Raw genomic sequence first — 16,429 nt, 5'->3', positions numbered from 1 at the left:
AACAATAGGAAGGCATATTTATAAATATTGGATGGCTAATTAACTCAATCCGTTACATTTAAACGTTGGCTGCGTACGTTTCCATCACAGGACAATATTTGTTTCCACGTGTTCTCAGAAAAACATGCACGTGGGTATGGGGACCAACACACCGATCGAAAGACAAACTAATGCACCCATTTTGCGCTATGTCTTTGTAACAGTCTTTTGAATATAGCGAACAAATCGATACATACCCGGATCGACAAATATTTACTCATTTGTGGTCAGGTGACAAAAGTGTGTTCATCATCCGTGACTAGTGGCACCGACAAACGTATTGAAATGTGTTTGATTTCCGTCAAAGCACTTCTACGTCAAACTTGCAAATGGATTTCCACCACGAACGTTACATTGTTAACTTTGAATAGTTGGAAAATTCCCGATCATGAAGAAGTCGATATAACTTCCGTTGTTGTTTATCAGAATACCAGTCTCTGGCTTATCTAAAAGAAATGACCATGCTTTGTATTTGCCTATTCAAGGTCATAGTTAAAATAACTCTTTTAAACAGTTTCAGTGATGGTATCTAGCGCTTCCCTAAAAGACTGAAATAACTAGTATACTGAATACACGTAATCATTGACACCATGTTTCTCTTCATTATAAGGCATTTTTCAATGTTAATAAAATGCTCATGGTTTCGACATATTTTTTAATCGATTTATTTACAAACATCTTTTTGGCGTGAAGGAGTGTAAGGTCCGCAATCAGTTAAAGCAGTTTTCAATATTCAGTACCGTATCTAACTATAAAAGACGATCATGCATCTCATTCAATTCTAAGTTTCCTACATGATGCTACCTTCGAGTCATAATATCTTGCATTGCAGAACACGGCCATTCCGTCTTCATTTCTTGTATTGCAGAACACGGCCATTCCGTCTTCATTTCTTGCATTGCAGAACACGACCATTCCGTCTTCATTTCTTGCATTGCAGAACACGGCCATTCCGTCTTAATTTCTTGCAATGCAGAGCACGACCATACCGTCTTCATTTCTTGTATTGCAGAGCAATGCCATTTCGTCTTCATTTCTTGCAATGCAGAGCACGGCCATTCCGTCTTCATTTCTTGCAATGCAGAGCACGGCCATTCCGTCTTCATTTCTTGCATTACAGAACACGGCCGTTCCGTCTTCATTTCTTGCATTACAGAACACGGCCGTTCCGTCTTCATTTCTTGCAATGCAGAGCACGACCATTCCGTCTTCATTTCTTGCATTACAGAACACGGCCGTTCCGTCTTCATTTCTTGCATTACAGAACACGGCCGTTCCGTCTTCATTTCTTGCATTACAGAACACGGCCATTCCGTCTTAATTTCTTGCAATGCAGAGCACGACCATTCCGTCTTCATTTCTTGTATTGCAGAGTAATGCCATTTCGTCTTCATTTCTTGCAATGCAGAGCACGGCCATTCCATCTTCATTTCTTGCCTTGCAGAACACGGCCATTCCATCTTCATTTCTTGCCTTGCAGAACACGGCCATTCCGTCTTCATTTCTTGCCTTGCAGAGCACGGCCATTCCATCTTCATTTCTTGCATTGCAGAACACGGCCATTCCGTCTTCATATCTTGCATTGCAGAACACGGCCATTCCATCTTAATTTCTTGCATTGCAGAGCACGGCCATTCCGTCTTCATTTCTTGCATTGCAGAACACGGCCATTCCGTCTTCATTTATTGCCTTGCAGGGCACGACCATTCCGTCTTAATTATGTCTTGAATTGCAGAACACGGCCATTCCGTCTTAATTTCTTGCATTGCAGAACACGGCCATTCCGTCTTCATTTCTTGCCTTGCAGGGCACGACCATTCCGTCTTAATTATGTCTTGCATTGCAGAACACGGCCATTCCGTCTTAATTTATTGCATTGCAGAACACGGCCATTCCGTCTTAATTTCTTGCATTACAGAACATGACCATTCCGTCTTCATTTCTTGCATTGCAGAACACGACCATTCCGTCTTAATTTCTTGCATTGCAGAACATGGCCCTTCCGTCTTCATTTCTTGCATTACAGAACACGACCATTCCGTCTTCATTTCTTGCATAACAGAACACGACCATTCCGTCTTCATTTTTTGCCTTGCAGAACACGACCATTCCGTCTTCATTTCTTGCATTGCAAAACACGGCCATTCCGTCTTCATTTTTTGCATTGCAGAACACGACCATTCCGTCTTCATTTCTTGCATTGCAGAACACGGCCATTCCGTCTTCATTTCTTGCATTACAGAACACGGCCATTCCGTCTTAATTTCTTGCATTACAGAACACGGCCATTCCGTCTACATTTCTTGCATTGCAGAACACGACCATTCCGTCTTCATTTCTTGCATTGCAGAACACGGTCATTCCGTCTTCATTTCTTGCCTTGCAGAACACGGCCATTCTGTCGTAATTATGTCTTGCATTGCAGAACACGGCCATTCCGTCTTAATTTCTTGCATTGCAGAACACGGCCATTCCGACTTCATTTCTTGCATTGCAGAACACGGCCATTCCGTCTGCATTTCTTGCATTGCAGAACACGGCCATTCCGTCTTCATATCTTGCATTGCAGAACACGGCCATTCCGTCTTCATTTTTGCATTGCAGAATACGGCCATTCCGTCTTCATTTCTTGCATTGCAGAACACCGCCATTCCGTCTTCATTTCTTGCATTGCAGAACACGGCCGTTCCGTCTTCATTTCTTGCATTGCAGAACACGACCATTCCGTCTTCATATCTTGCTTTGCAAAACACAACCATTCCGTCTTCATTTCCTGCATTGCAGAACACGACCATTTCGTCTTCATTTCTTACATTGCAGAACACGACCATTTCGTCTTCATTTCTTGCAGTGCAGAACACGACCATTCCGTCTTCATTTCTACTGGAGTTGTATACAAGAACACGTGTTGTGTTGTATGTTCTGTCTGTGTTCTCACTTACTGTTATTTGTATTGCATACGACATAGGGGAGTCACCGTCGTAAACAGTTGACGATTTGTTGTCAATAAACCATGTGATATTCGCTACATGAAAACCGAAAGGCGACTCGTATGCTAAGTTTACCAATCTGCTTTCCTGTGTATCTGTCACCTCTTGTATGTTTTCCATTATTTTTGCCGAATAGATATATATATCAATATGAACAATTAACAAAACGCTTATCTACGAAGTAAGTGTACACAGTAATTCTTGTTGATACACCTGCTTCTTCGCCATACCAACTATCACCACTATGCCCGAGGAGTTCCGAATGACCAACTATCACCACTATGGCCGAGGAGTTCCGAATGACCAACTATCACCAGTATGGCCGAGGAGTTCCGAATGACCAACTATCACCACTATGGCCGAGGAGTTCCGAATGACCAACTATCACCACTATGGCCGAGGAGTTCCGAATGACCAACTATCACCACTATGGCCGAGGAGTTCCGAATGACCAACTATCACCACTGTTGTGTTTTGTAAGAGGGTTGGGGTCATGTATAATATGAAGCTTAAGGAGCATGTACTCATTCTCACTATTTTGATAACGTTTAAATCTGATTTATCGTTTATTACGTTATTGGATTTAGGTAACTCTCCATAGAACTACATGAAATATTGTGAAGGTTCATTTGTCATATGTTGGATATGCAAATTGATAAAGATAGTGAACGATGTCCTTTTTATAAGAAGTTCCAATTAAAATAAATTTACTAACTAGTTTCCGGAGTAAAACAATCAATCAAAATAGTCAAAATATCCCAGACAACATAGGCTAGACGTCTTCCGAATTAATTTGTGAATAACAACAATATCAACAATTAAACCACAGACTAGACTTAATATTTATATTTATTTTACCACATATTTCCGACATCACAGGCTACTTCACATTACAAAACAACATGTATTAGGCAGCAAATATACAGATCATTCAAAAAAGGTTGTATCTAGTTTGTGTCAGAAAGAAGTCACACCACATTATTGCCGCTTGCCCAATGTGAAAACGACAGGAAACTGTTCCCCAAAAACACGATCATCAAACGACAGATAAAGTTAATACAGACTTAAACTGCCTTCTGTATGTAAAGAAGTTGTTATTAATTAAAATAGCATTCAATATGTATCGAGTAAGTGGGCGGGACCCAACATATTTCACTTAAGTGTTTACGCCGCCAATAAAAAAGCCTCGAGTGACGAATCCACGCAAATTCCTACCTTATATACCCCGTGCCTTCCCGCCAATACTCCAACGCCAAACGACAAATAAATCAAGCAGACGACAAATCGTCTGTTTTGAAACAGTAACAATTATATATAAAAATAAATAAATTTTATAGATGAATCTTTGTATCCCGTGTTTTAAACGAGTCAATGATTGTATCAAGGAATACACTCGATAAAGCTTCGTAAATATTTGTGGCCACGTAGCTATAAATTAAAAAAAAATACATCCTTTACGGCTCATGGTGTTGTTTCTGTACGTTTCCGTGCATAAGACAGGAGTAATACAATGTTCCTAAATAAGAGGGAGGCATTTATCATACATGTATGTATTTATTTATAGATATATTTACTTAAGACATTTAAGTTCCATTTGTATTTTCTTATCACATGTACTTAGGTCATACAACCATGTTCCTTGAATATATGAACATATTCGATCTCACCTATAATTGTGTTTATCACGGTATATGTATGTAATGCTATGTTCCATTTCTTCTTCAAAGGAGAAAAAAAGAATTATCTATCTATCTGACAGGCGCGTAGCTGCCTATACGCGAGTACGCGGCTGAATCCAGATGATCCTGACGGGGAAAAACAGCCATCTGCCAAGTTAAGGGTTTATTTGTTGATAATCCTAAAACTGTCCATTTTCCAGTACTAAATAAAGCATCACAGAACGCCCAGAATGCATAATTGTTTTAAAAAAATCACTGGCGGGGGTGCCCCCGAACCCCTAACCACAATTATGAATCCACGTGATAAGAGAGTTAGCTACGTCCCTGATGGTAAGTACTAAATAAAGCACCTCAGAACGCCCACAATGCATCAGAAAGCACCATATTTTCAAAATGTTCCTAGGGGGCCTGCCACCGATTCCCCTAGCACACTAATGAATCCATATGAATAGAGGGCTAGCTACGCCCCTGCCTTAGTGGTCAAACACTTTCGTCCATCAAATACAAGCCTCAACAACTCCGAAGAACATCCCTGGTTAAAAAACATTTGATTTTTAACTCACTATCATTCCAGGTTTAAGTTTCAAATATGTCTGTAACATCGTTAATAAATTACATTGAGCATTCTATCAAAACAGACAACTACTTTTTGCCTAGGTAACTCGATTACACTTCCACTGTAAAATTAAGACAATTGCGTACAAATCAACGTTCTAAAAACTAATCTAACAATTAATCAGCAAATTTAGAAACAGAGATCAAATATGTGTGTATAATAATCAAATATTAACAGTGGATAAAGCTTTTGCCAAATCCTGGCGCCCCTGTAACATTAATGGATTCGACCATTTTCCCACGGTCTTATCTATAATCCGGTTCAAACCGAATCTAAGGGATTGTCTCAAAATAGGTTTTACCTGTCAACTGAAATCAATGTTTTGTGCAATCAACCCGTGCAACCAAAGCCTTGCTTGTTAACTTCGTTGTACCGAATATAATACTGAGTATTTTTACCTTGAAGATAAATATCTTTCTCTTTCTTAAACATGAATAGCTCAAGAATGTAACTGAAGTCATATGCACGAATGGTGAAGAAATCCTCATAAGCCATGACTTTCTCACGGTTCGCTTCGGACCATGAGTCTGATTCCCTGCTTCATATGAAGGGTGCTACACAGCCGTTTGCAAAGTGCCCGGTGCCCCCGCATTTATAGCAGACAACGTCTCGTCTGAGAGGCTGTCCGGCCACGAAACGTTCTAACTTGCGAACAAATAATTCTTGTGACCATATGTTATCAATAATCATGTCAATGACTCAAGAAACCATGAAAAGAGGGGACATCTCAAACTATTTTAAAATTGACAGAACATTCATTAGTGATTTAATTCCTAGCTTTCTGTCTGAAAGATGTTGGGAGGCGTCTCCGAATTTCGACTTTTCAAGGCGAACCTTGGCGCGGTCCTCTGGGCGGATAAGCTGGTCATCCTAAGCGTCGATCGTTTCCTCGTTCTGTTAATATTCTTATATGGTGTATCACACGACCAGAGATGTATCTGCTATCCTAATTATCTTATTCTGATTTGTCCGCTTCTCACTGTAGAGGTTTTGGGTCCGATCCCCAATGTGGTATATTGTGAGAAGAGTGAGAGCGGTCAAGTGGTTTAGGTGTCCGCTTCTCACTGTAGAGGTTTTGGGTCCGATCCCCAATGTGGTATATTGTGAGAAGAGTGAGAGCGGTCAAGTGGTTTAGGTGTTCGCTTCTCACTGTAGAGGTTTTGGGTCCGATCCCCAATGTGGTATATTGTGAGAAGAGTGAGAGCGGTCAAGTGGTTTAGGTGTCCGCTTCTCACTGTAGAGGTTTTGGGTCCGATCCCCAATGTGGTATATTGTGAGAAGGGTGAGAGTGGTCAAGTGGTATAGGTGTCCGCTTCTCACTCTAGAGGTTTTGGGTTCGATCCCCAATATATAAGTGTGACACATGCTTTGGATGAATAAGGGAAAGTATATGTTATTCCAGTTTATAAGGGGAGTGGTAAAACAAACTTAGCCAGTGGTATTCATATACGAATACATCTTAAGTCATTTCTTTACTTAAGTCGATGTTCATGGTCGAATTAAGAAAAATGTTTACTTTCAATTCAACTCAATTCAATATCTTTATTTTGTCCTTGAAGGAGATATGCATCTTATATACAAATAGAAAAGGCAATATTCAAAATTCAAATGGAGCATTATATATATGCAAAAATAATAAGTTGTATATAATAAGTTGTATGGTATTTATCATAAAAATAAAGCATTTATGATATTTAAAACAAAATTCATATGATTATATAATCAACATCAGCAAAAATACAATGGTATAAATGAACATACAGTACTATATTGATAGGAATATTAGAAGAACAACAGGGCCCCTATTACAGAAGCAGCTGAAGTAAATTTTCAATGTTTTCAATTGATTATATAATAGTAATATTCATTCATTTATCTAAATGTTACCACACAGATATATATCATATATATATAATAAAATAAGAAAGATTTTTTTCATATGAGAACTACAAGATGTTTTCACTGCTTTAGAAATTATAGAAATATTCATTAATTTATCTAAATGTTACCACACATATCCTAAATGTACACAGTACCAGTCCCAGTATCTTTTAGTTACGTTAACTTATCGAAATGTTACCACACATATCCTGAATGTACACAGTACCAGTCCCAGTATCTTTTAGTTATGTTAACTTATCGAAATGTACGTGAATCAAATATGACTCCTCTTTACACCCCCCCCCCCCCCCCCCTTAAAAAAGAAGTAAATAAATCCATTATTAAAACAAACAATTAATGGCTACGTGGCCACAAATTTCCAGATACGAAAGCGCCTACATGTTGCTAATATGTTAGCTGTATCTAAATCATAAAGGCTTTTAATTGTTTTGGTCATTTAAGTCAAATGAGTTAAACACTTCAAAGCATTAAAGTTAACAATAAATTGCATCAACCTAGATTGTGCGTCTTTAAAATATAGGGAGAAAAACCCTTAAAACGGTCTTTAGTTGACATTATGTAAAACACTGAATACTTTGCTTATCAGGTTGAATATTTCATTCTTTATGAAATTATTCATAGTTTAACAGCGTCACACAGTATTATACAATGGATTTCTTTGACCGTACTGCAGGGTTAGTCCAACCAACGGGCGCACAAAGCTTGTCAATGACGTCATTTCCGTTGTGGTTTGAAGTCATCAAGACTTCACTGCACTTATGCCGTAAAATACCAAATAACACAAAATGTTAAGCATACTATACAATGATCACATTTCACTTGTGGATGCGGCATGAAACTGTTATCTCACTTGATTAACAATTATCCCATTTCTTTAGAATCAATGAATATTACCAAATACAAATAATTCAGCATCAACAAAACGTAATGTTTTTACTCGATTGAGTGTTCCGTTTGATGTCTTCATAATCCTTGATCGGTTCCACAGTGCACTTGTCAATACAGCAATTCACAGTGTGAGAGTATTTCTCCACCCTCTCTACCAGCTCCCTCAAGCACCGCGCGGACATTGTCACCTCGATCAGGTGAACATCATTGACAGAGGGTGGGAGGAGTAGTGGGTGATCACCGAGGGTTGTATTCATGATCTTTATTTGTTTTAAATGATTCAGCTGGGGAAGTGTCTTACAAAATAAGCTAATGTTCTTGATACGCCAAATGGTAAACTTCATTAATTGCTCACATTTTTGTTCTAATGACTGTACGATACTTCTTTCAACCTTTTCCGTAACATAAACTACCGTCAACTCAACTAAACTATGCGTATTAATCGTGATATTGGATGTTTCGAACCCATATATTGTCAAATATTGTAGACGACAACACGCAGAAAGGTCATACTGTCCAGCACGTCTACGTATTTCCACATGGGTAAGGGTGTCCTTTGAGCTGATGAACACTTCCTGGAGCTCCTCCTCGCTGATCTCTTTCTCGTGTCCGTTGATAGTTATATGACGTAACGGAGACTTGTTCATCGATATCAAGGTCTTTAAGGTTGTCAAATCCCTAGTCATACCATTAATATAAAGTTGCATTAGTTCCAGTTGAATATTCTGTACATTGTTGGCTTCTGCCTCTCTATAACCAGCACAGAGTGTTAGTTGTACTGTGTTACACCAATAGCTGTACACCAATCTGCCCATATAGTTAGCTATGTCACGTTGTTCGATTACAGCAGTTGACATCATAGCAGACATATCTTGTGCAACTTTACTGTTTAGACCGCACATGTAGATAAAAACCTGCGATACATCAGATTTTAAACTGTCTAATTGGTAATTTGAAGATAAAGACTTTATTTCTTCTTGAAAATCTGGCTTTATTACTCTTTGAATATCCTCGGTATGGTGAGCAATGTGAACTGCAGCAATGAATTCCTGTACAGTTTTGTGGATAAATGAGAAACTCGACGATTTTCTTATTAAAGATTGCGACTTTGTTTCCCGCATGATACCAGATTTCAGAGCGATCAGGAGCTCCTCTGATGTCAAACAGTCAACATTTTGAAACACCAGGGATGACTTTCGGTCCCCCGAAAACAACTTCTCGAATGCAAGCTTAGCCAGCTTCAATACGATATTGTAGTAGTTTCGTACATGTTTAGTTTGCTTGAAACATTGTAGCAACGGAGTGCGTTCGAGCGAAACACTAAGCACAGGAAGCGATTTTCTCCCAAGCATCATGTCCAACATGTATGCGTACATGTCACACAAAGAAATTGGTTCATGTCTTCCCTCAAACCACAGGCAAACTAGCAGCAGTACACTGATAGGGACTGAGAGTAGACGCGCCAGTCTTCTTCTGGCAACAAATCGGATAAAACCAATACATATTCTCTTGTCTGCTACTTTTTCATTAAGGCAAACCAGCGTTTTCTGAATTAATAGCGATGTGCTAGCTACTCCCTTTATTTCTAGGTATTTGCCTATTTTGGTGTCTTTAACGCGGTTTTGGGGCAATCGCCAAGGTCTCGATGTAATCAACACAGCTGCATCTAACGTTTGCGATAAATGCGGGATAACTTTGTCTTCTAACGAACATGAACACTTTGTTTCAGTAGGATGCGACCATTCATCCAGCCCATCTGCTATGACGACGCACTTTCGGTTTGACAACACACTTATCATAGTGTCGTAGCCAGCGGCCCTCTCCTTTGGACGGTAAATAATGTTGACCAGCTGATCTCGAATCATGTCTGACAGTTCACAGGATTCACAGCAATCTCTCAGTTTTATGTGAAACATAAACTCAAAGTCTTTAAGAGTGACCTCATCTTGAAGAAGGTCATACCTTGGCTGTGATAATAATTCACAAAATTCCTCCGTATGTGAGCTTACATACGATCGATCATCACCAGACAATGAATGGTATAATTCTAGAAATTCTCTTTGAACATTATATTTTACTATTACGCCATAGCTAGGTAGAAACCTTGGAATCAAGTTCGTCACTCCTTTCTGATCTAAACCCTTTTTGTTCAATAGCGGCCGTTCAAAGGAAGTATTCTCCTCTCTTTCTTGATCTAAACCCTTTTCTACAGAGTCTTTCATCGATACAAAGAACTGTGCAGCCCATTTTATGGTGCACATAGCGGAGAATGAGGACTTTCCCATGCCTGCCTCGCCCACAACGAAAACTGTATTGGACAATCCCTTATCTTTACTGAAGATCTGTTTGTAAGAGGAAATAGGCGAACCAGCGTGTTGTTGATCGTGTCCAAGTCTTCTGTGGTCTTTCTTCTCGATCTTCGGAGGGACGTAAAACTTGTCCAGCCTCTCGTCCTTGTCCGACAGCAGGGGCGATATTGGTGCGCTGTTGAGCTGCTTCTGATAGTACTTGATTAGCCGTCGACGTAGATCTGTAAATAGTTTAAGTATGTATATATATTACAAATAGCATGCATGTGCATTCTCGCTACATACTCACGTTGCACTGGAAGTAAATGTTGATAAATGATACAAACTACTACAGGTGTAAATATTTACCACATTTTCTGTAACTAACGGAAATTAACCTGGGAAAACCAGAACTATCACTGAGCGTGATTAGACCACCAAACGCCGCCAATGGCAGTTAAATGACTTTGACTTGATCATTAACAACATACCTTAAATACTGGACATTCTTTAAAATAAAGATGGTTTCTAAATAAAAACGAAACTATAGATATTTAAATAGTTAAACATAGTAGAAAATATGCTGAGCTGTACCATGTTATTGTGAAGTCTGTAACCACCAACCACAACATTGTGTAATTCTTCTTATTGGAGAAACAGATAACATTATTTACTATGCTCTATTTATGGCTGCGTAGTCTCTTTTTGGATTTTTTAACAACGCTTTCTTTATCTCGAACTCTCCGAGTCTCGAGGTTTTTAAGCCGATCCATGTGAGTTCTAGCCAACGGGTTTCGACTATAAAAAAAAACTTACCGAGATATAGTCGAAACCCGTTGGTTCGAACTCACATGGATCGGCTTAAAAACCTCGAGAATCGGAAAGTTCGAGCCAAGCGGAAATGCTTAGCTGCAGATTTTAAGCAATCTGTCCTTAAATACAGATCGAGTAAATGTCAATCTGTATAACATTATCGAAGTACATATATTACTCCTGCTTGTTCGGTTTTAATTTTTTCTTTAGTATCAGACAATTACCTTCTCTTTGTTCCGCCTCTGACAGGGTAGAAAGAGCTTTCATCTTCTGCAAGGCCTCCTCCAGCTCGCGTTTACCAACTTGAACAGTGTCTCTACTCTTTGCCACTGCGTCTTCAATCTCGAGTTTCCCTCTCTCCGTGACTACCCTAGCTGTTGCCATTGCATCTTCTAAATGAAGCTTCCCCTGCGTCACAACAACTTCTAGATTGCTTTTCGCTGTTTTCATTGCATCTTCGAATTGAAGCTTCCCCAGTGACACAACGCCTTCTATATCTTTCTTTCCTGTTTCCGCAGTCTCCACTAACTGACGTGTTCCAGCTTCCATGGCAGTCTTACCCTCAACACAACGCCTTCTATATCTTTCTTTCCTGTTTCCGCAGTCTCCACTAACTGACGTGTTCCTGATTCTATGGCAGTTTTACCCTGCAGCACAACGCCTTTCAGCTCGCTATGTCCTGTTTTTGTTGCATCTTCTAATTGACGCTTCCCCTGCAACACAACGCCTTCTATATCTTTCTTTCCTGTTTCCGCAGTCTCCACTAACTGACGTGTTCCTGATTCTATGGCAGTCTTACCCTGCAACACAACGCCTTCTATATCTTTCTTCCCTGTTTCCGCAGTCTCCGCTAACAGACGTTTGCCAGATTCTATGACAGTTTTACTCTGTGACACAACGCATTCTATATCTTTCTTTCCTGTTTCCGCAGTCTCCGCTAACTGACGTGTTCCAGCTTCCATGGCAGTCTTACCCTGCAAGACAACGCCTTCTATATCTGTCTTTCCTGTTTCCGCAGTTTCCACTAACTGACGTGTTCCTGATTCTATGGCAGTCTTACCCTGCAGCACAACGCCTTCTAGATCTTTCTTCCCTGTTTCCGCAGTCTCCGCTAACTGACGTTTGCCAGATTCTATGCCAGCTTCTACCGTCGCTCTAGCTTCTTCTAGTAGTTCACGTACTTCTTCAGTCGTTATTGGAAGGGTGCCTTTTTCAAGCTGTAAACCAGAGTATTGGTATTTAAACCTTATGCATTTGAAAAAAATAACATTACAGCTCAATACCTTATTTAAAACTATCCTCTATAACAATGCGTCAATATATGCTTACTTGACAAGCTGTTATATAGAACTATTAAATAGTAGGTTAAGTAATGACAGAACTATTTTAAAGAATAATGTATTTTAATATATCGTGTATATTTGCTTTTCGGACAAATAAACAATTCAATAAAGAGCATTTTAACTTTTTCAAAAACCTTGTTGAGCTCTGTGTGTCAAATAAACACACGCATTAACCTGTTGCAGTTTAAGAACAGCTTGCTGGGCATCCATGTCACTGGCCAGAAATGTAGAGTCTGTCAGAAGAGTATTCAGAGTGGTGAAGTAGTGAGCTAAGTCTGTGTCTGTCAACTTCAGATCCGTGGAATGGCGAATATTGCGGCCTATCACACGTGCCTAAAATGGAAAAATATGTTAAAAAATAGTAATTATAATATGTAATAAAAACCGAATATTCAAGATGGTTGTGTAAAACTATTATATGTTCCCATTGACAAAAAGGGGTCACAGCCCACATTCATAGGTAATATTATGTAGTTTGTGTTTGATAAAGTGCTTTCTTCATGTATATATAATAATGGTCCAAATATAAAGCATCATAGATAAGATTTCTATTAATTCTAATCATTTTGCTTCTTTAAGCGTTAACACACAAACCATATCTGCATCAAACAAAAACATCGTAAAATAATATTCGTACTTGTACTAGTGCATCTTATATAATGCAAATTACAGTCAAAGGCCAGATTTCCTTTAGCCAAAATTCTTATAGAATATGCTTATTTTAATTCACTGGCAGAAATATCGCGCGTATAAATTACCTCAGATAATGGGTTGGGTTGGTTGCCGATAGGGAACGACAATCTACGTTGGAACTCCGTACAGTTGATCATAACGCTAATGATACCATTGAAGTCTGACTCGTCGTACGACGTCACATCGTGATAGCCGTCAGGTGGCATAAAACATTTGGCTACTTGCCAATGGTTCGTACACCATTGGTTGGCTTTGGTATTCTTCCAGGACGGTCCACTATATCTGTGGACAGCGCATATTTCATCCCGAAAGTCATCACAAATCTGTGAGGGGCAAGGTCGGTGTATCTTAAATGGAGTGTTGTGGTACTTGCAGTTGCGCGGATGTGAGCAGAGTCCTTTTGTTGGACAAGGCAAGACATGTTCTGTCAGACAAAGGCTGCATGTTGTTCCAGCAGCGAGGTGCCTGGCATGGAGGACTGAATAGTGGATATTTTGATGAACGCGATGCGATTCCCCTTCAACGAGGCCTCGTAGTCCGGCCTTGGTGATCCTGAGGGCGAGGGATCCTTTTAGCCAGTTCTGGTTATCCTTTTCCTTAAGGATCTCTTTGTACGAAGCCATTTTGTTCTAAACGCGTGCTGACACGTTAGTGAAGTCAATCTGACTCCACACGGTCTGATGTTGCAGGAATCGCTGGAATTACCTGAAGGTTACAAGATACAATAAAAAATAGAGTGTGTTTTGTTGAAGCGAAATAATGAAATATGTTCATGCAGTAAATTTACTTAACAGATATATACCGGACGTCATTCGGAACTCCTCGGCCATTTTTATCGAAAATAACCTCGGATATATGCCGTATATTAGTTGAAGTAGTTCGTATTTTTTTTTAAATTACATCATTAATTAAATGAAGTGTTTTAACTTGTATTTATTTATTGATCTAAGTTGAAATTGATTGCCAGTGAAGTGTATTATTGCAAACTATTGTACACCTACTTAAAATTACTGCGAATTAAGTCTTTAAGTTTAACTGCTAAATTAAATTACTACGCGATATACTTGCAGCGGACTTAAACGTATCTATTTCTGAGGAGGTAAACCGTCCAAATACATCCGAGGTTGTTTTCGATACAAATGGCCGAGGCGTTCCGAATGCCGGACGTGGTTTGCCAGTCATGTGACCAGTGCTGGAAAAAACCGTCTTACACCCCAAATGTAAGATGTGTCACGCGTAACAACGCAATTTTTATAGTATGGTTCATGGAAAGTATATTATGCCAATTGAATCAAATATTTAAGTATGCAGGACTTTAAATTATAATTGAAAATTAATAATCGTAAAAAATGCGCTTCATCAAGTCAGCAAACAACGTCGCACGTGCATTTTGGTGAAATGTACAAACTTGCGTGTTATACGTCATTTTCTCCACAAGTTGATATTTTAAGATATGCATGAAAACATTAGATATCCATATAGTTGATTATAGGTATCTATCATGTGTTTCCGGTGCGGATAGAAAATCCGACCCTCGGGCACGCTTCGTGGTCCGTAATTTGGCAAGCCGCGTTAGCCGCTTACGCGCGTGCCCTCGGGTCGGATTTTTCCATCTGTACCGGAAACACATGATAGATACTTATAAATCTACTATAGCATCTTGTTTTATTTAAAGAATGTAATGTTAATGCATTTTAATTCTTTTTGTCAACCAGATTCACTGATGTGTTTTGAAATGTTGAAAAAAAAACCTTTCGATGTTTCGGACTCCACCCATTTTGAACACCCCAATTGCATACCATACCCCGATTAAATGCAACATGTCGATTTTAATCCTTAATATGTCAAATAAAGATATTCATCTTGATAAAATATGCATGTTGCATGATTGGGGAAACATATCTTAAGTGTAGTTGTAATACATGAAGTATTTGCTGGGACAATGACGTATGTGTGCTTACATATAATAACCATAACATCCAGTCGAATATGAACATTGCCAAGTTCGGAGAAATCCGGTGAAGCGATAGTGCCTATCAGTGGCGGGTCTATTGGGGGGCACAGAGGGCCCATGCCACCCCCACCCCCCGGGCCGGCAATAATGTTTTTTGGCATATCTATATTGATTTAAATGTACAAATAAGTTGTTTTGTCAAAATTTAAATTTTATATAAGCATTTGAGCAAATAAACGACATTCTCGTTTACCAGAGTTACGTACCTTTCACCTGAGTGACGTTAGATTTTATAACGATCGAACCTCTGATGAATGAGAATGATAAACGATTGAACCTGATTATCGAGTATAATATAGTATACGAAACGAAAAACTCTCTTGAAAATGATATCAGGGCCCAAACATTCGATTAAAAAAATCGGCACAGGATTTTACACAGACAGCTGATCAAAAGTAGATAAATATGGCTGCGGGTATACTCGTAAGTTTACTGTTTTCAGAATAAATCATATACCAGAAATATAAGTTGTTTTAAACTGTTAACATGTGCACATGTTCGTCATTGCTTTTAATAATGTCATTGTGTGTCAACAAGAGATGTGTGTTTATGACGTGCATTTAACAAAAGTTTAAATTCAAAACGTTGCCGCCTTGGAATGTCTCATTTTGGCCTTTATCATCGTCTAGTTCTCGGAATTATGCTGGAGCCTTTGTAAATTAATACATTATAAATTATTTGAAACCCTTTTTGGATTTGTTTTTCCTTCAGTTATCTTAAATAACAATGACATCCGAAGTACCTACAGTATCGTTGAGTGCAATCAATATACTGTAGGTTTATATAGCATTTATTCTACGGCATTTTGTGTGTCTCATGTGGACGAGTGGTTAACGACTTAGCCTATTGATCCGTCGACCCTGGTTCGATTCCCCAAAACGGCTAGCTATCCTTGTTATTTTTTGAAAGGTTTATCTAAGATCAGTAAATGCTATCTGTTTAATTCAATTGATCTGCCAAACATTATTGACAATGAAGACAAATGTTAATTCCATGTCATTATGATTTAAACAATGCATTCAAAAATGTTTGATATGTTTATAATTAGTTGTGCCCCCCTCCCGATATAGAAAGTCCTGGAACCGCCACTGCCTATAGCTATATCGATTTTGTATTTCTTATCTGCCTGACTCTTGCCATGCGTCCGAGAGATAAGTAAGTGCT

General features: G+C 39.0%; 1 protein-coding gene across 1 annotated transcript in view; it reads right to left on the bottom strand.

The window, feature by feature from the left end:
* Positions 1-6,858: 6,858 nt before the first annotated feature.
* LOC128233965 (uncharacterized) overlaps positions 6,859-16,429 on the bottom strand; it is a 34,037-nt gene continuing 24,466 nt past the window's right edge. Inside the window, 5 exon segments of the mRNA XM_052947867.1 lie at positions 6,859-10,644; positions 11,440-11,768; positions 11,771-12,432; positions 12,733-12,891; positions 13,317-13,956. Coding sequence (XP_052803827.1) covers positions 8,141-10,644; positions 11,440-11,768; positions 11,771-12,432; positions 12,733-12,891; positions 13,317-13,874 — 4,212 coding nt within the window. The 5' untranslated portion in view covers positions 13,875-13,956 and the 3' untranslated portion in view covers positions 6,859-8,140.

The sequence above is a fragment of the Mya arenaria genome, chromosome 5, assembly GCF_026914265.1.
Source record: "Mya arenaria isolate MELC-2E11 chromosome 5, ASM2691426v1".
Lineage (NCBI taxonomy): Eukaryota > Metazoa > Mollusca > Bivalvia > Myida > Myidae > Mya > Mya arenaria.
The sequence above is the reverse complement of the archived record's forward strand: the minus strand, read 5'-3'. Positions and strand labels throughout refer to the sequence as shown.